Source organism: Coloeus monedula, assembly GCF_965178545.1.
Source record: "Coloeus monedula genome assembly, chromosome: Z".
NCBI classification, from domain to species: domain Eukaryota; kingdom Metazoa; phylum Chordata; class Aves; order Passeriformes; family Corvidae; genus Coloeus; species Coloeus monedula.
In genome coordinates, this window is record NC_138822.1 from 54,378,708 (window position 1) to 54,401,990 (window position 23,283).

Consider the following 23,283-nt stretch of genomic DNA (forward strand, 5'->3'; position numbering starts at 1 on the left):
GGAATCCTACCTGCCAAAGCTGGGATGGTGACTTTGTTCCACTCCCACGGCTGATCATACTCATCAGCAGGCCTGTCATCATCCTGTGGCAATTTGCTTTCTCGTAAATGGTGACTCACCACACTTTCAGAATCGGATTCCACACCACTGCCTTCTGGTTCATAGGGTGTGTCATAGAGCTGCATGTTTTTCTGATGGGTCTTCATGCCTTCCTGCTGTTGAAACTCTGTTGGCAAGTAGGAAAATTGCATCAGAATCAGTACTAACCACGTCTTATCATTACAGTCTATAATTTTAGAGCATTCAACTTCCACCCATTTCTTAATAGCCACATAATTATAGAGATGACAAGCTTGTACAAGACTTCTAAATTCTACCTCTACCTTGGTAACTGGCTGGAAGCAAAAGTTTGCTCCAGTTAACAACCACAGCTTCATGCCTCCACCAACATTTCCCAGCTTGTGCAGAGCCAGATTGCAGGAACCACACAATCCCTGTCAGCCGATATAAAGCACACTTACAAAAAACTGTACATAAATTCCCAAGAACACTGAAATTTGTGTATAGTTAACTCTTCAGGAGGAGATTGTTCTGAAGTGCAATTTGAAGACACAAAGAACATAAAAAAATAGAGCATAATTTTATATGCTGATAAAAAAAAATTGTCTGCATTTACGCCTACAGAGTATCAGTAAAAAATGAACTAGGACTAGAGTAAGAACACTAAACAAAAGCATTGGTAACTAGAGCTTAGCTCACATCAAGGGGGTTGTAAGAGCACCTGTTAGCTGCCTGAAAAGCAGTAAGAACCAAACCCTCTTGGGCAGAATCGGAAGAAGCAGTAAGGAGAAACACGCACAAGAGGTAGCTCAGGAGATCCAAGTGGTACATTGGGGGTACCTTCTTCCCCTGGTGTGTGGTGCAGCCCCGGGACAGGTTGCCAGATAGGTCATAGGAGGTGTCTCCATCATTTGGAGTTCACAGAGCCTTGGTTAGGCAAAGCTACTGTGTATACTGACACAAAAATTGGTGGAGTGAGTGATAGACCAGGCGGCTGTGCTACCATTCAAAGGGACCCAGAGATGCTGGCAAACAGCAGGCTAACAGGCTGGGAAGCTGCTCAGCAGAGAAGGACACTGGGGTCCTGTATGACAGCAAGTTAAGCATGTGGCAGCAATGCACCCTCAGAGTAATGAGGGACAACCTAACCTGGGCTGCATTAGGAGTGCTGAACGTAGACCAAGAGATGTGATTCTTACCCTCTACTCAGCCATGGTGAGACCCCATCTGGACTGCTGGGTCCAGTTCTCACCTACCCAGCACAAGACAGACAATACTGCAGGAAGTTTCAGCAGAGGCCATGAAGCTCAATAATGGGACTGGAGCACTTTTCATATGAGGAGAGGCTGTGAGAGCTGAGACTTGCTAGCTGGGAGAAAATAAGTTTTAGTGGGGACATTATCAATGCATATAAATACCTGATGGAAGAGACTGAAGATGGAGACAGACTTTTATTGACAATGCCCAGTGACAGGCCAAGATGTAATAGGCACAAAGCAAAATATATGCAATTCCATCTGAACCCAAGAAAACACTTTTTGACTGTGATAATGGTCAAAGAGTGAAATAGGCTGCCTGGAGAGGCTGTGAAGTATCCATCTTTGGAAATATTCAAGATCTGACTGGACACAATCATGGGCAACCTATTCTAGGTGGTCCTGCTTGAACAGGTTTTATTAGATGATATCAAGAGGTCCCTTCCAACTTCAGATGTTGTGTGATTATACTGACCACCGCAATGACAAAATAAGAATGTCAATAATTGCAGCAAAGTGCAAAGTTACTAAAAGACTCAGCGAGAGAACTTTTCAAGCTACAAATGAAGCAAGGATTTAGAGCAGTTCTCTCCATTACTATAACAAAAGTCATAAATCAATTCATACATCAACAAGAATATTATAATCAAGTAATTTCTGCAGACCACTTCAAAGTACGGTGAAAAGTCCGCAAAATGAGAGTACCCTTACTCCTTGAAAGGAATGATTTAATTTATACATTAAAAACCCAGTAAATTTGAAGAAATATACACCAGAATCGATGAAGATGTAAATACAAGCAAGATATGTTCTGCTAATTTCTAGTTATGAACAACTACATCAAGAAAAAATGCTGCATTGACAAAAAACTGTAATATAAAGAATACACAGCTCTCCTGAATACTCTGGATCAAAAAGATACACATTTTTTTTTCTTCTAAAGTCAGAAAAGTGGTATGTATCTGTCTTTCAGTACTGTGGAGCCAGTCAACGCTACACCAAGAAATGTGCATTTCTGAGGAACAGAAGCCATGATTCACCCAAATTGGTTTTAAGTGCCAAACACAATTTGTGTGCCAAATACAGACACGCAATTGGCTCCTTGTGTGTGAGCGTGTTTGAGTACAAGAACTCTTGACTGACATTTTTCTTTTACACAGAAGACCAAAGCATTAGACCATACAGAAAAGTTTACTAGTAAATAGAAGGTGGTTCATGTTCGCAGACCACTATTAGAAAAATTATGAATATTTGATCCTAAAGCAGAAAAGTTTTTCTAGGAAAAGCTAAAACCTAGAGGGAGTGAAGTGCAGAGGCAGGAGTTTGACTTAATGATCCTTGTGGATCTCTTCCAACTCAGCATATCCTGTGAATCTGTGATATATAAAAACATATGTGCGTACGAATATACACTTACACGTTTACAATCTCTTTTGTAAAGCTTTCTATTAATGTGCTTGAAAATTTATTTACAAATACTCTTAAAGATGAAAGTAATTTTACTAGAAGTTGAATCAGAAAAAGTTCATTTCAATAAATGACAGAACAGCTGAATCTGTACCATAAGCAGTATTAGCATTATACACACTGCTAGCTCAATGCAAACTTGATATTCAAGAATCAGGTAGTAGAAGACAACAGAACATTTACATTTGTGATGAAGCACTTCTCATGGTAATTTTACAGCCTCTAATAGTGATAGCTCTAAGGGTTAAAACAGTCATTGGAATGACTAGGAAGTCCAAAACTGTGATAATTTAATGTATTCTTTAGAAAAATCACTTTTATGAATTATATAATTTGAATTCTTATCGCTGATAAAAAGTACATTTTTATACAGTTCAGCATTAATTTAATAGCTAACAGAAGAGGTAACAATTGAAGTTTTGAAATCACTAATTTTCCTAGCAGTCTGTAAGACTCCCACAAAAAATTCTTCGTCTTACAGATCAGTGGTTATAACTGAATCAGGCTCCAGAAGTTTGGGCTCCTGTGTAGAACCAAGAACCTGACCAGGAGAGGTATAGAAACTGAGACAAGACTATGAGATACAAGATTCAACTTGGTATTGTTCTTCCCACTTGGTGAATAATTCTGATACTCACGAACAGAACAGAGGTCCACAGGACAAGCAGCCACATCAGCCACACTAAACACCTTAATAGCCCTAAATAATTCAACAGCATTACACATAGATGCACTGTATTCCTGAAAAGAGTTTGAAGAGGATTAGGGCATATATCATCAGGGAAGCGGAACCGCTATAAAGCCAGCAAAAGGAAACATTCAAAACATTACTACTTGCTTACAGAACCCAACACGTGAACTTCTACAGCTTGCCTTCCAAAAGGATGCAACAGACTGAAAAATAATCAGATCATTCTATAATGGCCAGATGCCAATAGATAATTCCTTCATCTCAAACTAAAGCATGCAGTTACAAGAGGTCAAACAATGTAATTGCACTATTAAAAAAAGTTCTGATAACACAAAAACACATTTTCCCAAATAAAGCACATCTGTAAATGTCACCAGGCAGTAATAAACTCAATGCCATTTTACAGCTCCTTTGTAACATTTCTTTCGATGAAACACCAGACAAGCAAAATGCAGAAGCCCTACTGCCACAATTGTCTAAGGAATGTCAGATACAGAGAGATTCCCTGAAGTTAAGTGCTTGCAAGAGTTTTTGTTCTCCTGTGTGGTGAAAGACAATGAACAAGACTCTCTGGGCAGGTTGGGAAGCAAAGACAGGTTCCTGCATCACAGTAGCAGCACATTTTGCTTGTCTACATCTAATACGCAGGAAGAGTCTTAACCTGCAAGAGACAGAAGCACAAAGTTTTATATATGTCCTGATTTTTTCAACCTCTGCTATTCTGTTGGGAGACCTTTTAAACAAATCACGGCATTAGTAGTAAGACAGACATATGTGCTTCTTTATCGGTCTGACAGCAAACAGTAATTTATGCACGCTCCACTGAAAACCAGGGAAAACTATAATGCAATTGGATACAGCCACATTAAATTACAGATTAATCAACAGCAGCACAATAAAGGTGTTTTGACTAGCCAGTATGTCAGATTTCAAAGTGTACTGGCCCACACATATCAGGTGCAAAAGCGATAAACCAGACCCATCTCCATGTCGGCTACAGCTTTCAAGACTGGTGCCAAATTAAAATGACGGTCCTACCAGTTCCTCAGCTGTTTTCTCTAGCCAAAAGCCCTGTCTTAGTGAGACAAATCTGACTGTGAAGGTATAATGCTGGAAACAGTACTAAGATGCAAGGTCAACTTTTGAAAAGCTAGCACTGAAACTGACTTTTAAGCAAAGTATAGGGGTTACCTACACCCTTTGTATCTGACAAGCCTAAGAGCAATATTCAGGACAGAGAACAGAATTCTACTGATTGGATTTTACAGGAAACATTTAGCTGCACTCATCTCCATTCAACAGTACAGAACTCAGAGTTTATCTGGCCACATTGCTGAATAAAACTTCATCCTATTTCAGAAAGCATGACACAAAATACTTGGAAATACTCCTAACCCCAGCAAGCAGCTGTTGCTAGAAACCCTTTAATGTAAGTATAATGACTTCCAAGGTCATTTTTGCATACACTTAAATTTGTTCAGATACAGAGTTATTTGCAGGAAGCCCAGCAGATTTTTCATTCATTTATTTAACACACATTAACATGTAAACACTATGCTGGAATAAGGTTGTACAGAGTACAGCTGTCAAGCTGTCAGCTTTAAGAATTTCTGTCCTCCTACCACTGGATTCAGACTACAGGTCTCCTCCAGATGGTTGCTTCTCTTCTGCTCTCTTTCCAGAAGTCAGCATTTAAACAACTTCAATCCTACTGACCTGGATTTAGTTTCCCACTAACCAAATAAAATACACAACCTGCTGTTAACTACATGCAAAACTGTAACCAGCCTGCAGTGAACACCAAATACTGTGCTTCTATTCTCATTGAGTACAGTTGTGTCACTCAAATCTACCAGATAATTCCAGTGATGAGGATCTCAACATTGAAGAGACTTTATCTGGAACTCACAAAACTTTTCAAGACACACAGACAGACCAAACATTTATCATCAGAAAGATATGGATATTTAATTAAAGCAAGCAAAAAACCATACTCTGAATAGAGTCTTCTTCTTGCATTTTGTCCTCCTGTATACACAAAATTCACCATAAGGAGAATGAGAGAACTCTGCAATGAGAGAACTCTGCAATGAGAGAACTCTGCAATGAGAGAACAGGCTAACCTGTCTTCAACTAGGATAGTCAGAACAGAATTATGAACAGCACAACTTTTGGAATGTGGATTTGAACACTTTATACTCAAAAACCCTAGAAGGATAGTCCGCAAAGTGTTTGCAGGACTTGCCATAAGCTGGCTTTCTATGGATACACCTGGGAAAAATAAAATACCATATATATATATATATATATATAAAAATATGTGAGAACATAACTCAGGAACAAGGCCTGTTTGTGGACAACAGCCAATTACATTCCTTGTATTCTCACCTGTCACTGAAAACTGGAAGTTACCAGTGAGAGCAGAAAGAAACTTGAAAATGCTCAGGTTCCCATTGAGAGGTAGTGGTGAGTATCTGATGCATTTCCCCCAACATTATTCTGACAGTCTGGCAATCTCAAGCAAGTGAAGGTCACATCAGAGCCAGATCTGATCAGAGAAAACCAAGCCTCATCTGCAAGACTTATTATCAAGGAACAAGTTTTTCTGAAATGGCTCAAACCTCTGCTTTTTACATGTTCTGCTCTTGAGGCTTCTAATGGAAAATCACTGAACTGGCAAGTAATCACACTGAAGGGCAGTGAACTGTTTGCTCCAGGTGTATGGGTAGGCAACACATCAACCGGTAACTTGCCAGTTTGCCAGAGGCATAAGACAGATCATTAACGCAAAGATCACCCTGATATGAACATTTGCTTCCATTGAATTAATTCCCAGATAAACACGTCAAAATACTTAGCCAACTGCTTACTTAATCCAAGCCTTACCATTAATGTTTCTTTTCACATCCATTTTGGAAAGATAATCTGAAAGTATTTCAGGAGTTTTGATGCAGAATTCTCATTTTATTACTGCAAAGTCTGTTCACTAGAGAAGTTAAGTTTTACCACTGTTCAAATTTCACATCAAGTCACCAGAAATCAAACTGCTTTTTACTCTGCTTCCAGATCCAGCTGGATGCCTCCAATTGCTGGGGCATAAGGCAACACCAATTATATTCCAATGGCGGGGAGGGCTGTTTTGCTTTGAGACTGCAGCAACTGCCACCCAATGGTAATTATTCCAGATTTTGCTGCAGGAAAAGCTGGATATTAGAAGATCTTCCTTCCCTCATCTTTTTTTTTTCTGAACAGAAGCCAAGTGACTCAGAAATGAGCCACTTTCCAGGAATGAACAAACATTTGTTCCCCTGCCTTAATGTGAGAGCTTGGCATTACCCCATGATATGAAAACCAATGTCTTCACATTGCCTGCATCATGCCGGAAATACTAATAAAGTCCAAGTATGACTCATTACCCCAGGAAGAAGCATTCAAAGCAACCTTACATTCCAACAATCCTGATAAAGTAGTTAGGCCAGTCAGAGCAGGGACAGGCACGGAGAAGACTGTTTATGATAAGTATCAATAAAACAGCTAAAAAACCCATTAATATTTTCCACAGAAGGTATGTACCAAATTAAAACAAGCAACCATTACCCTGCCCAAGAAGACAGGAAGCACACGTTTGTCTTTGTGGGTGGGAAGGGGTGAGGAAGAGGAGGGGTGAGTGTTGGTGGAATTGAAGGAGGCTGATTAAAAAAACAAAACACGTGGGAAGAAAACCTAAATCCTGGTGGCTTGGAAGAACAGCAGTACTGCTTCTAAAGGACATGAAAATGATCCTTGGAGATGTATTTCTCTTTTGGCAGAGGTAAAGAAATAAAAAATTAAATTTCTTCAGTCCCCTGGAGGCAGAAGTTTATTATACAAAGCCTTCCCCCTCAACACCTTATTTTCTGATAAGTAAGCAGTGATTAAACTCTCTGTAAGTTTGAAACTCTTGATTTCTGCAGACTTTTCCTCTTTGGAGGTGCTTTGATGCTGCTTAACTACTTACTCCTTGCACATTTTTCAGTAAGACACAGAAGAAGAGTACGGATGCCCTTTTTATTTAGATGAGGGGACAAAGAATCCAAAAAACCCCACGAGTCTGTACATTTACTGCTGCTTGACCAAGAGCTAACTCCAGGTGCTGCTACAGCCAGTTACACTACAGTGCTATATTCCTGGCTTGTTCATAGGTTTTCTTGACCTGTCTGGAGTACTGACCTTTGGGATTCAAGGATCATTGTTTCATGGCCAAACGGAGCAATCCAAGAGGTAACAGTGCAAACCACAAAATTTAAGATCCTCATTCCATACTCCAAAACTTCTAAGCTGTATAAAAGAGCATTCATTTCTTGTGGTAAGAGGGAGTGGAAGCCCACTGGGAAAGAGAGTGCTGTTCTGGGGCTTCCGTGTACACCAGTTAGTACAAGGGTTCCCATCAGCCCAGGACACAAACTGTAGTGTCTCAAAAAATTTGCTTTAAGATTAGCACAAACACAATAAATTCTCCTTGAAAGCCATCCTAACAACCAATGTCTAAATGCCTATTTTAAACAATCTAAAACTGTCCCATGTCAGGACAGAGAAGTTTGTAGTGAATATGACTGTTTCCTGCAAGTTAGGTCAGTCTCACTGCTCATGACTGCTACTGATGCCCCTCAAGCCCTTGTCAGTGCTCTTCATGAACACAATATCTTACCTTCACAGGAATCACCTTGAGAGCAGAAAGGGGTGGAAGAAGAAACCATTCGTAATTTAAATGCCCTTCAACACTCACATAGAAGGAAGACATTTTCTTGCATCATGTCTGCCTGTGAGGGTCTCTGTTTGCTGAAAGCTTACTCAAAAGAATCAAATGAGATAAGCACTGATCAACATTTTTTTTTTAGTGAGTATAAATATATATATTTATATACTCAGGATGATATTGCAAGGAATAACCAGATGTGAGCAAAAGGGAGTTTATACAGACAAGACAAAATGTTTCCTGATAGCTGGAGGTTTAATTCTATGAGAATTACGCAGAAGAGACTTATCTATTCTGCACGTAACTGACTTTGAGCGCAGACCTACCAGGGATGTGGGAGAGGCCAGAGAAGGGTAAGTAGATAGACGCCTCACTCCAGACTTCCTCCCTGCTATGCCCTGTGATACAAACAGTGGGAAGAAGTTCCCTACAGGTACAACTTACATGGCACAGTATGGTGGTACACTTACGTAGCCAGAAGAAATGCCGTATCTGATTTAACAAAGTCAGATGAGATGTATTCTCAGCCAGGTGAGACATGTTATCTTCATTCAGCCACCGACTAGCATTTGCCTTAGAGAGTACAAGGCAGGGAGAAGAACTGATACTTAGTAACTCCTAGAACGGATTTATTCCATAGACCTGGTACCTACGTCATTAAAAGGAACACAGAAGTGTGAACTGTTTTCATCCAGCCCATGAATGATTGTGTTGCTATGATTAAAAAACTGAAAACCAAATGCCAGCTCAAAACATAGACTGAAACCTCCCTGATGACGAATGCCCATTATTTTATCTTTATTAGTAATTTTTGAAAAGAAAAATGCTAAGAAAACAAAGAGAAGTCAAAGCTTTGGAAGCAGTATCTGATGCATTTACAAGAGCTCTTTCTCTCCTCTCTCCCCAGCCAGCATTCCAGGAAGAGCAGGCACTATCAGTACTGTTTCCTCCTTTGGCAGGACTTAAAAGCCACACTGCATCTGCATGCTAAACCATCTGGCTTTTTTCCTGTTCACTGCAAGGAACAGCCACAGTGATTATTTGCCACAGTGATAATTTGCCATTTTGCAACCAGCAAGTTTCAAGAAGCAGAGATCAGCCACCATGGCTCATCAAACCCTTTCCTGCAATTTTCCCCACTTTAACGTGCTTTCCCCAAGGGAATTGTCGTCCTAGTTGCAATCTTTCTGTTCTGTCATTCACGCTGAGTTCCTGGTATATTCTAGGAACTCTGATCAGCACCTTAGCATGTAATAAAGATGAATCACCAACTCTTGGACACAAAAGCTTTCAGATATAACTCCAAATGCTAACCTCCAATGTAAACTTAAAAGTCCAGCACGGTTCTGCACATGCATACAGTAAGGATCAATAATGTAGACATAAAAAATTGTCTACATTTGCTGTTTAGCCCTGGAAAAAAAAAGGTTTAATTTAGAATTCTACCTTCCCATGATTAGACAAAGAAAGCTGTTCAGTTGTCATTACATGCAATCACAGATTTTACTCATCACAATCCAAGGCCTCGCATGTATTAAATGACAGCTGACAGCACAGAAAGAATGACAGGGATATGAACACTGAAATTACTGGGAAAATATTTCAACTCATCCTCTTTGGCCTATGATCTCTTTACTCATTGCATCAAGTAGGTCAGCAAATGATGGAAAGAGAAATGTGTCTAGTATTTGTAGGATTTCAATAGTCTGCACTGAGCTGTGCAGCTGCCAATATTCAGCAGCCCGTGTTTGCAGATTTATCTGTAGTTACTATACTACTCAGGTAAACCCTGACTGGATGTCCATTCCTAGTTAAAAGCCCAATTGCAGAGTAATCTGTCAGTTACAGTGTGTTGGGTTTTCCCTTGGGACAAGACTTATGTAACAGTACAGAACAAGAAGCAGTGTTTGAATGTACGCAGTATACAGTCTATCACATCATCACTCAAGAGCATTTGTGCTAACACAGATATGTAACAACAGCAAATAAATCTGGTTAGCACTCAGCACAGATCATTAGGAACAGGTGCTTTAAGAAAGCAAATATCAGTCATGTGCAAACATTGCAAAACAGTACTTTTTTTCACCTCTTGCAATGGAAACACCACAAATCCAGAAGAGCAATATTTGGTATTTCCCACTTAGGTCAACATCATATTACAAAAATTCATTGCAATCATGATCCTGATGCATACAACTGAGTCAACACTTTCTGGTAGTTTTTCCAGTTACACTCTTATATTCCAATATGCATCTCTAAACCACTAACCACTGTGCATGTAAATGTTTACAATGGACAAAACCACACCCATGGAGACAATTGTTGAAGTCTGTATTTTTTGCTGGGTTTTTTGTTATTTGTTTTAAGAGAAGGATACAGAAAGATCCTTTAAAAAATGGTTAGGAGAGGCTGTCGTTTGGTACGCTCTATATTCTACCAAGTTCTCAGTGATGATGCATCTCACAGCCAAAGGAAAGTATGTGCTACTCAGCAAAAATACCATACAAAATCAAGGGTACATATGAAAGACGGCACCTTTTTTTTAACTTCATCTCACTCTTCCCTTTCTGTTTCAACTGAGGCATCAGCACAGACACCTAGACAATCTCAGGCTGCCTTAGAGCCATAAATGCTGCTGCAGGACTTGCTTAGGAAAAGATCACACTTTTCTGTCTTGTAGCCCATCCCAGACAAGTGCAGCTGTTGTTAGATTGCACAAAAGACAAAAGCCAGAACAGAACAAAATGCATTGCTTCATCACAGGGAATTTCACGTTATTCACTCCACAGAAAATGAATGCAGAACTGAAAGCAAGCCAAGTTCCTTCAGGCAAGTCTAATTTCCCCCAGGTTTACCTGTGTTTCTCTTAATTGTTACTGTAACCTGCAACAGCATCGGCTTTGCATGCCTACATCCTGCTCCATGAAAACTAGATGTATGTGGACTCTCCCACCTTAGGGAACCAACACATGAAGCTGAACAATGCACAGCCTTGTTCAAACCCAGATGAAGACTGAATATTCCCATTTTCTATCTGCACATCGATATTATTCAACAAATTTAGTCAGAGTAGCACAACACAGTCCATCAGCAAGCAGAAACACACTGAAGGCTTCCTAGGTCTATACCCGACTAGGGATAACAGAAATTAATGCACATATCAGCATGCCAACAGACACCAAAACCAGATGAGGCTTACCTGACCCCAGCCAGAAAGAACAGGCTGCTCCTGCAGACAATTGCCTCTAATCATTTTAGCAGCCAGAATGGTAATGAACAGCTGAGTTTGCATAGATATTTGAGCTCCTCCAAAGGAGCACTTTCAAGCAGAGATCTTCATAGCCAGAAATCTGGCTGTATGAAGCTATATGTTTTTGCCAACCTACATAAAATGAACAGAGTGCAAAAGCTCTGTTTCTCACCACCCACTGAAGTTTTAAGTTCATTTTATGACGCTGCTGTGACACCACATTAAACTGTTGGTAAACTGATGTGGCAAGAAGTTCAGTCTCTGTGGCAAAAGAAGTTACAGAACTAACTGGTTGAATCTTCAACTCTTGTTTATTTTTAAGGATAGGAAAACATTCACTTTGTTTGGGTTCTCAAACTGAAAAAGGCACAAGAGAAACTGTAGCTACTACATTACAGAGGATGTCAGAAACAGACTTCATTTACTGAAGATTTCACTCATATTTTGCCACTAGGGACTTTCAGAGTCTGGATGCAAAACCAGCAGGCAAAAATTTTATTCATTTACCAGCAAGCTAAGCACAGCAAAGATGACAAAATATCGGAGCTGAAAAGGTTTATTGTTCCTTCAAAGAACTACTCTGTTTTACCACAGGCTTAACTAATACTACCTGTACCAGCTTTTCTGAGCTTGCTAAACTCTTCTGTACAGTGCAGATAAAAAACCCAAAGTGATTTGAGCAACTGAGAATATAATACGAAAGAATGATTGAGAAAGTTCTTCTGAGAAAAAAATCCTCACCAGTTTAGGGGGGAAAAAAGACCCCCAAGCAGGACTTCCGAGCTGAGCACAGCTAGCTAGAGAAAGGGTAGAAATTCCTTCTGACTTACAGCACATGTAATGCCCACTAGTTTTCTTAAAAAAAAAAAAATCCAGGTTCAGCTAGAAATATCTATTCCCAGGATTGTCATCCTGACACTAGCTTGTTTATTAAAAGGCTGTTCTTAAGCATTTTCAAATTTCCTTTAGCTAAAAGCCTCTTTGCAAAAGAATAAGAGGAAAGAGAAAAAGAAAACAAAACGTAATTTTGAAGATACATACAAATGTATGTATCTTCAAGGGATACAAGGGGTTTTTTTGTATCACTTTTTGTCCCAAGTGCAAATCTCCTTTTTTCTTCTAGTATCACTAGTCCAGCTCCATATAATAAATCCCTGTAAAACTCATGAGCAACAGCCTACCTCTCTCATACGCTGGTGATTCTTCATGTAACAAATTCTCTGCATCCTGCTTTTGAGCAATGTTGCAGGATGCAATAGAGCTGGCACCAGAGTTTGAGAAGATTGAGAGCTGAAGTGATAAACTGGCAAGACGTATCCCTGATGTTCCCCTGCCTAATAAAAAAACTCTCCTCCTAGTCAGACCCAAAAATGAATTTACAGTGTTCCCTTCCTTTGCTATGGCAGACCACAATGGTATCAGTCACCTATGCTTCCATCACACCTGCACCTGGAAAGCACCCAGAATTCCTGCCAACAGAGACCACAAGTGCACACACAGGCTGAGGCCAGTCTGGAAGCCCATACGTTCAGCCTCTGCTCCTTCCCCCCCTAAGAAGTGATAGTGAACACAGCTGTCAGGAATCATACTCCCTTGCTGCAACAGCATGCTTTCAGCATGGATTCTACCCATCTAGGGTTACCTCCACAAAACTGGAATATTTGTGGCTAAGCCCCTGCTCAAGCCACATTTCAGCAGAGTGTTTCCTTATGCCTCACAGTCACCTGTCCGGTCTTCCCAGCGATAAAGTTTGAAAGGACCTGTATTGGGAACATACTGTCATGGTGGGAAAGCTGGAAATCAAGTGAGACTAAACAAACGGGTTCCAGCAACCTAGTCTGGGATATGCTGACTCTCACAGCCACTTCTCACTTTCACAAATCAGTTGCAGGATCATAAAACAAGGTCTCAGGAAGTTTTCTTGTTCAATGTCCTGCTCAAAGCAGGTTTTAGCTACGAGGTCAGACAAGATTACTCAGATTCTGGTTTCTTAGTCCAGTCTTGAAAAATTCCAAGGATGGAGACTACACAATCTCACTAGGCAACCTTCTCCACAACTTGACTGTCCTCATAGTGAGATTATTTTTTACACTGTATTCAATGAACCTCTTATCTCAGTTTATGTTTACTGCCTCTAAGCCTTTCCAGGCACAGAAAGGACAGATGGAACACTGATTGAATCAGAGGTCTGCTTACAAGGGAAAATGCAAAACACTTTCATTTTTTTACTTTATCCAATTTAAGGATTTACACAACTCACACAAATCTCTACAGGACAGTCAGAGGATCCCTTAATGGCCATATATCTTCATGTTCAGGCATATTCTAGCTAAGAGAATCCTTTGCACCAAGATGAAGTACATCTTTTCTATCCCACTAGATGACCAGAGAAGTGAGGCACCTTCAAATTCAACATACCTGGTACTAGAGGGTAGGGGCTGGGGGTAGGAGGGTAGAAGTGAGGGAGATTAAAAGGACTTGATCAGATGAGCAAGACACAAAATGAGGAAACAAGTAGCTCTTTCATCTTGATAGCCAAAAGAATACCAATATTCCAGTGAATACTTCACTGAATTCTTTTCACTCTAGAATCTATTCTCTTTTTTGTATTTCTCAAGAGACAGCTGCTGGAGTTCTAAAATTACAGATCCTCTTGGACCACAAAGGCCTCAGTGCTACTCAAACTGCTGCCAGAAACATCGCTGTCTTGAAGGGACAAGCAAATCACATCCAATATTAAAAGCACCACCATTCTTAAGAAAAGCAGCCCAAAATGTTGAAACTTATCAGGGGGTGCGGGGGATGGAGTAGAGGGAAGACATGTGATAACTGGCAGGTGAAAACAGACACAGAATCAAAGCAGCATATTAAGAAACACAACTATAACTCCCTATGCCACAGGCAACGCTGCATGTAAAGCACACGTAGGCACCAAGGAAAAAGCACCTGCACACATTACACATTTTGTTTGCATTAGGAAAGCAGACAGATTTTGTCAAACTAACCGTCTTGATCAAAAGTGGCTTGAAACTACTGCTTCTTTGCCAACACAAGTCCTCCAGACTGCAGGCAAGGGTTAAACAGCATTTTGAGCTCATTGCTTTCTCCTTCCCAAACATCCAAGCATCCATTCCTTCACTTTGCTTTTTGTGGAAGTACCTAGGCCAGATTCATCAGACAGTGAGCAAGAAAATCGAATGAATGAAGTTACAGTCCTTCAATATGCACCCTTAACTAGTCTACTACAATTCTGATGTACCTTTCCAAAGTTCTAGACATCTTGCTTCCATTATTTTGGGTGTAAAGTTTGTCTTAATGAGAAGAAGTGTCAAGAAACTGTGAAAAACTCAATTTATATTCAGGCTTGTGATTCAAGTTTCACATTTAGTCCATTTCCAGACTATGTCAAATCATAACAGCAAGATGAAGGTGTTGAAACAGGGAAAAAAACCCACAAACAAAACCAACATTAAATTAAACGTAGTATTAAACATTATAGAGAACATTTTAAATCTTTCTACAGGAGGAGACACCTTTAAACATAGAGAAATTGTATTAATTTTATGCACAGCTGTTTTCCAGCCCAGTTATGCACCTAGTTATAGCAATCACAACATACCACAGTCACTCCCAACATAAGAAAATAGGCTCTATCCTTTCTGAGCTTATCTTCTTACAATCATCAGTGGGGTACAAAGTGCTCATGAAGACAGGAAGAGAAGTACTGATGATCCTGGCAACTGGACATGCTTCTAAACTGGTACAGTTTCACAGTACATGTGAGATTGATTGCTTTGCTCAGAGAAGGTAAGGACTTGTGCTGAAGCAGATCCAGCACTATTTCAAACATTTCTCAATTCATGCACATTAGACCTAATGCCAATGAAAATCTTCTCTTCTGTAATTGTTCCTAGACAATTTCTTTCCTTTGAATCATTGCCCAATGGAATCTCTGTCCAAATTCCAAATGAAGTAAGAAACAACTTGAAATAGATGCTGAAGACCAGGAGGTTTCTAATTAACACTACCTCTAGCACACTATAAAGAAGGAGCACAGCTGTTCAGACCATATGTCCTCACTTCTCATGGGCTGCAGGGAATTTTGCACTACAGGATAGCAGCAGGTGACAGTAACACTAGCACAATTCTCCAAATGATGGGAATGCTCGGAACACATCAGACATCCCTTCTTTGTCACTTCTAGGAAGAGCTCCCCAAGATTTTCAGTGCTGCTCTATAGGAAACTCCCAACATGTAAACAAAACCATCTTCTTACCAGTCACAAGCTTACTTTCGTGTGCTACTGATGTTCTTCAAATCTTACTCAGTGGCTCTCCACATTGCAAATGTTGAGATGAGAGCACATACACATCAAATTTCAAGAGTGAAGAGTTACCTCGCACTTTTCCACACTTTTAAAAGAAGTTCTTGTTCTACTAGAATGACCAGCATGTGGTCTATTCACATCTGGAAACAGGACAATAAACATAGTGCTAGTGAGGAATTCACAATACCACATGAGGTAGGCTGACAATGGATCGATTCTCATTTTGGGTTGATTTTCAGTCATGGCTAGCCTATTGTTGGACTCTCAAAGAGAATTAGAATTGAAACACAAAAATGTAGGAACAAGGGAAGGAACTTAAAGCGTTTTGAAAACTATGCCAGCTGTTGAGCTTAGTGGACAAACACACTGCCTCTTCTGTGTTGGCTACAGCTGTCTGCCATGTTCAAATACAGTCAGACAGCAAATCTTACACAGAGCCACTACAGTGCTTTGAGATCCGGTTAGCTTGCTAGGCTCAGTGATTTTCAACAGGCCAGAAATAGTCTTCCTAAACTTCCCATGCTGTACGTGCTCATCTAGACATACTAACCAAAGCCTTTATCAAAGTAGTTATGGCTCTTTTTGTCTTGCAGTTTGTAAACTCAGTGCCAACAAGCAACATGCCAGAGGACACCTGGTAAAGAATTTTACAAGATCTGACTCATCACCAGTGTGCTGTAGTGACTATTCAGATGAAGTTACATGTCTGAACAAAAAAACAGCCTTTCTAGTTACAAGGGAAACTGACACCCAAGACCTTTTGAAGTAGGTGCAGGTTCATGGGAATGCTGTTTTCTCCATACTCCCAGCATTTCTGTGCATGAAGACGGAGCTACTTCTCCCAGCATGTCCATGGGAAGCTCACAGTTAAGGCAGGTGCACTGTTTTTGCTAGGCTGCCTGTCATGCATAAAGAGATTCCAATGTGATGCAGCCACGGACTCTTACCTCAGTCCCTAGAAAGAAGCAGTGAAGTGCAGGAAGGCATTTACTCTTCTAGCACTGTCTGCACCTGGAGAGGAGTCTTAGCTTTTTGCATCCTCAGGGAAAGAAGGCCAAGCACAAAATCTCTAAGTGTGAGCTAGTTAGACTTGCTCACTGCTGTTCTACTGCACAGTCAGGATGACGCATACAGAGACAGGAAGATAAATACACAGAAAAAGAAGAAAGGAAGAGGATGCTAATGCTGTGAGCCTAGGAACAAAGCTGCGATTTTTCCTTTGGAATTCTCTCTAATATCCCCTCATTTAATTTTTAAAAAGCTCCTGTTGGCAAAATGCTCACACTCATTAAAGCCCCTCTAGATGAAAACCCTGCCCTTCCTCATCACACATTTCCCTTAGTTTATGTTCACTTCTGCTGGTACTGCAAATGTGTTGTTGCTCAGGTTGATGAACACATTGAACAACACAGGCAAGAAAACAAGTATCTCTGTACCATGATCCTAATGCTCTAGAGCATCCCTAGGAATAGATTCCAGCTCTTCAGGTCCAGTACACAGATTCTTCTGCCATATCATTCACCTAGCCCGGGAGCATGCACACAAATTCAACTATTCAGTTTGAAACTTGAACTCAGCTTTCTATTTATGGCCAGAAGTCTTCTTGTGACTTACTTAGATATTCCAGTCTTCAAGTAGTAGTGGCATCATGCTTCTGTGTTGATTTGGGACTCACCAAATGCACATTGAGTACTTTCCCTGATGTCATGGGTTAGCACATCCCACCTGCAAGATCCAACATGCCCAGCCCCTAGGACAAATGTGTGACTAAACTGCTGTGAGAAATGCATCAACAACAAATTTAATTTCTTCTTACTGAAACACCTACTTTGGCTGTCCAAAAAGAGATATTTTATGCCCTGAGTAACCTCTAAAGTTACCCTGATCAGAACAGAGGCACAGCATATATCTTATCAATAGTGCTATGACTATTAGCCTTCTTAAGTCTGTACATAACACAGGATTTGTTCCATGAGGATACCACACGGTATGTTACATCTCAGGGAAAGTAACTGTTTTCATAAATGCTACCCTTTTAATTCTTCAGAATTCTGAGACACAAGAGGAGGGTTTTCTCCCTGGCTACCACATCCTTGAGGCAGGTGCATGAACTAGAGGCCAGAACCCCATAATGTCTCTGGCTGATGTCCCTGGCACAGTCCTAGGTCATACCTATAAAAGCAAAGGAAAAACATGAGGTACATCAAAACAGCCAGGGCACAGACCTGAGGCATCCCTAGGTCTCCAAGAAATCAAGGCACTGAGGCACCACATGCTTAACTCAACTTTCAAATCATTCTCCTAACTCAAGGGCTTAGGCTTCCCTATCTCTCCTTCCCTAACCATTCTAGAGAACAGAAGACACAATTTGTGATCCAGAAAAGACAGATGTGATTTTGCCAACACACATTTGTCATGGTAGGCATCATATCCCAACAATGTGTTCTACTTCCTCTCTCACCAAACAGCCCCACCTCCCCTGCCCCTTACCCAGCCATTTTTGATGATGTAGTTCCAAATTATTTTGAGACTTAAAATGACCTTAATTTTACTGTTGTTTAAGTAAGCTGAATTTTACCTTATAGTATGTATCATGCTCAGCACCTCACACTCAAGAGGTAATAAGCTGTTCTGATCAGAGTAACTTCAGAGCTTACTCAGGGCACAAAATATCTCCTTTTGGAAGCAAAGGGCTCTTTTCAAATCCAAGCACCAAGAAGGATAACAGATGCACTTTATTATCTTGTTCTTGGAGCCAGTATTCCTTATCATACCTTAAAATGACACAGTTCTTTGTGCAACAACTTGCCTGACAGCATATCTCCAAATCTGAATGATGATCCAAAATGCGATCCTTCTCCAAGGGCAAGCTTTAGATGCGCTCTATGATGCAGCACACAGAAGGCTGTGGTATAGACAACCTTGATCTGGCATTCGACTGCAAATGTTTGATGCAATCTGAGGACTGGTGTTAATTCCTTCTGAAATGCAGAGATGCCTGGAAGAGCTGTGTCAACACGCACAGCTGTCAGGAGAAAGAGGAAAGGCATGCCTGTAAGGCTATGGCAAGAATAGGGCCTTATGACTTTTAACGGATTTTAAAGGCAAAAAATTGCACACATTTTCCCGAATCATAGCCATAGTCATATCCATGAACTGAGGAAACCTTTTCTCCTCTCAGGAAAGGTCTTACCACAGAAAAAAAACAGACCCATCTCCAGGATTTGACATTCAGTTCAGGCTGATGGCAGTAAATACTCAGGTGGAACCTAACTTCTCTTCCCCTAACATTCCTTGAGAGCAATGCATGACAGAGAAGCCTGGATGCTATGGTCACCAGCAGTCTGACCTGACAGTGTCTCAGCCATTCACTTCTGTTCAAATGCAGCATCTCCAACCACTGCTTCTCTGGTGAACTCCGTCTCAAGCAAGAACATCCTCCTACATCTGATTCAAACAGTCATGCCTGGTTACAGTCTAGGTAAAGCAGCACAGGTTTCTTTCTGTGACAGGCCACATGTCACTGCAGCAGCTACAGGCCGACACCAGGGGAATAGTAAGGTCCACCTACTACTCAGGATCCTGAGAAATCAGCATCTTAGCTATCTCTATTGCTGCCATGCATGCATGATAGTGGCCAGTCCAGAATCTCACTCCATGCATACTCCAGGATACTTTATGTCAGATATGAAGATCACAGAGAACTTCCTTTATACATATGTAGTTACTCTGGGACATCAAATCTCCAAACAGATTGTGGACAAGGCAAAGATGCAACCACTGTCGCTGTGGCTTTGGGTGCACACCCAGCCAAGTTGAGACTCTCACCACACAGCACTTCAGGAACTGGACTGCCAGGGATTCTCTGTGAACCTTTGGCATGGTCTTCTTGAAGATAGAACAGACACTTATGAATATCAATACCACAGCAGATGTGTTTGGCTGACAAGAGATGATAGCTTCTTATCAACATGCATTCATTATCAACACACTCCACCTTAGCCTCAGGTCAAGTCTTTCTCTGAGAAGTCTTTCCAAACCTTGTCACAGAGGTTGCTATTTTTCAGTCATCACGACTACAAGTCTGGGGAGACAGTATTTTTGGGGGGCACTATCAGCAGAAGACACTTCAAGCCTGACTTAACCCAATTCTAACCACAGACAACATGGAAACAGATAGACCATTTAATAATTAATTGCAATAAATCAACTCAGGGACTCCCTTTTTTTTTTAAACTAAACATCAGTTCAGAACAAATTGCCTGACAACTGCAAAAACACAGAACTTTTAGGGAGAAAGGACAAGCTCTGAATAAAAATATTAGTTATTTCAGACACCATGCATTTCTAAGCATACTTTCTCATATTGAAATCATAGGGTCTTATTTCATATGGACACCTGCTTTTGTCTAATCCTCCACTAACTGAAGGAGCATGTAGTATGCACAAAAGTTTCAGGGTCCTATTTCAACTCCCTTACACTGTGTTCCCAGAGTACAAGAGTTAGTGTACAGCAGTAAACACAGAATAAGTGATAAAAGGCTGTTTTATTTTCTGGCTCTCCTACAGTGCATTCCACTGGAGTATGCAAATTCCCTCTCTTTAGGATTAAGCCATGTTAAATGCAATCAGAAGGACTTCATCAGATTAGTCAGGCTAAACAGCCATCTCATGTGCTTCTATTCATCAGCCAACAAAACTAACAAACACAACAAAGTAGTAAATATTTTGAGGCAAGTCAACCTTCAGTCAAAAGGTCTTCTTCAGAAGCAGCAGGTAGATAATAGAACTCATTCAGTAAATACGAACGGAACCTTTAAAAACTCTCCAACAAGATGCCTTTGGATTTTCATTTATCAAGTAAAGTGCAAAGGCAACACCTGAGCAATAAAAAAATCCCCACACATAAAACTACATGCTTGCATATACTCAACATAACCTGATGTCATGGAGGTTTATGGGGAGACCTTCTCTAACCACATTAGGACAAGATAGCTGGAAACTAAATACCTGAATCTCAAAACACTAAGCATCTTCACAGGTATATCAACCATCTTCTACTAGCTCAGTCACATGCATATTCAGAACACTTACTCTATCACTATAATCAATTAAACCCTATTTTCAAAAGTGCCTTTATAAAGCATCTTTGAGAGCTCCTCATGTTTCCTTTATAATAACATGGAGCAGATATAACAGCTTATCAGTTGCACCAATTAGGCAAACGGGTATCTTGTAATTGCAATGGCTCACAAACCTACTGTCCCATACTGCAGCTAAGCCATCCAGTATTGTCCACTAAATCATCTCATTTGTTATGGCTAATCTGGAAACGGAGAGAGAACAAACTCCAGTCCTAAATGCAGGAAGAAACAAGCCAATGCACTATAAACTTCATAGTTGAAATTACAAATGCTCATCACTGCTGTATAAAGAGCAAGAAATTATTTGGACTAATTTGTTTTTCTGACTAATTCCTCAACTTAAAATGAACGGATTTACACTAATGAGAAATAAAAACTCCCAGCCCTTCCAGAAGGTACTGAAAACTTCCCAAGAACAGTTTCCATGTAATTTCCCATGTCTCTCTTCAGAAATGCTTTAAGAAAAGAAAAATAGGAACACTTGCATGAAAAAAGGATTTTTGCATCCAACAGCCTCATCTTCCCCCACTGACTAATCTTTCCTGAGGGCCCAAACCAGGAACTGGCAATACAAAATGAAAGTATACAATCAACTTAACTGGGCACAAGAGTGACTTTTACCCCAAAATGAGAAAAAGAGGACCTGCTGTACAAATCCAAGAAATGTACAATTAATCTGCACAAGATGTGTGTTGACTGGTCAAATTGTCACAAATTAAAAAATATATGGCCCCATACCTCAGAACATTTTACAGACTACACAGCCAGCAAGTAGGATATTGATCCTGATAAGGAAAATACATGGAAAATAGAGTTGCATAATGCCAGTAAAAGGGATTCAAATAGTCCAAAGGCATACAACAATGTCACCACTAACCACTTCCCTACATGACAGAAAAGGAAGGACACTGCCCAGAAGAGCAGTTAAAGGCTCACAGGCATCCTATAGTGCCTCATTTTAATTATTGGTAAAAAAACATCAGAGAAGCAAGGAAGGAAATAAGGAAGCTACAGAAAGATGTAGCTCTGCAGCCCTCCTACACCAAGAAGTCTAAATGTGATTGAGGAAAAAAGTCCATAAGCAAATTGATCAACTGTTTTTTAGTGAAATAACACAATGTCATGCTTTGGCCATCCCTACCACATACACAGACAACAGCCTTCACACTGCCGAGATGAGCAATACACACTCCAACTACCATGGCTCTGACTTTTTTCATCTTATCACATGACAGTGAAAAACATCTATATTTAAAAGTGAGGTACAGAGCAGTATTTTTAGGTATAAAGCACATGCAGGAAAATGTAATGCTTCCACAGCGTTTGCTGTTGCCTACCTAAGCATCTTCAGAAACACGGTTTTCCGTGCCAAAGACATTTCTGGTTCATAGCAGCCATAATAGACATGTGAAATGCCATACAACTGGAGCTCACACGTGCAACCATCTTTTCTTACCAGCCATTATTCTCTGGGCTTCATATGGTTCCATATAGCCAGTGTTCTCCCCTTTTCCCATTCTGTTCAACTCACTTTTGGCATCAAATGGATCTGAGTAGTCATCAGCTATCAATACCTGAAAGACAGGAAAGTAACTGTTACTGGAGTCTCCACTCAGATATGCAAAGCAGAAGGCAATGACATCCTATCAGCAAATAAAACCAGCTTCACATGGCTGCATCCTATGCCATCTTCAAAGCACAGTCTCGGTTCAGAGGACAAATACACAATTGCCACAGATCAGATACTAAACGGCACTGAAAGAGAAGTGTGCTCCTATTTATACCGGAAACCTCACAAGGGCAGACTCCATGTCAAAAAGATTTCTGACTAGCACAAGCAATGGAATAATTGGGATGGACAAATTAGAAAGAGCCAACCAGTCAGCAAATTCAATCCAGTGCAAATCTTATCAGAGAAGTCTTCTAATAGTCAGAAAAAAAAAAAAAAAGCACACTTTCCCTTGCACATATTCATCTCCTCTGCTTTTAAGGTTTATCAGCTACAACTGAAAATATTGCTAGAAACTTTAAAAATAAATATTCTAAGGCTACTCTTTTCACTGCATTAATAAGAAGCCTTATAATTTTAAGTCTTACCTGAAAAAAAAACAAGACACAAAAACTTTTTGACTAAGCTTAGATCTTCATACCATTCTTTCTCTCAAAGGAACATTATATTTACTTATATTTTGTGAGCTGAGACAAAAGGCAGCAAAAAGAAATTATCTGTCAGAATATGTTTTCTTCTTCCACTAGGAGACTAAAAAAATCTGAAGGTTAGAAAATCTCACACTTGACTTTACATTGCTATGCTCTCCTGACCGCTGCAAAACCATTGCATGCTGTGTAGATC

General features: G+C 40.3%; 1 protein-coding gene across 2 annotated transcripts in view; it reads right to left on the reverse strand.

Annotated features, from left to right (window-relative positions):
* SHB (SH2 domain containing adaptor protein B) overlaps positions 1–23,283 on the reverse strand; it is a 60,861-nt gene that overhangs the window by 22,601 nt on the left and 14,977 nt on the right. For both annotated transcript variants that reach the window (XM_082301873.1, XM_082301872.1), the window contains exons 2-3: positions 22,387–22,504; positions 11–226 (exon numbers count right to left, since the gene is read on the reverse strand). In XM_082301873.1, the coding sequence (XP_082157999.1) occupies positions 11–226; positions 22,387–22,504 (334 nt within the window). The remainder of the gene's footprint in view (positions 1–10; positions 227–22,386; positions 22,505–23,283) is intronic.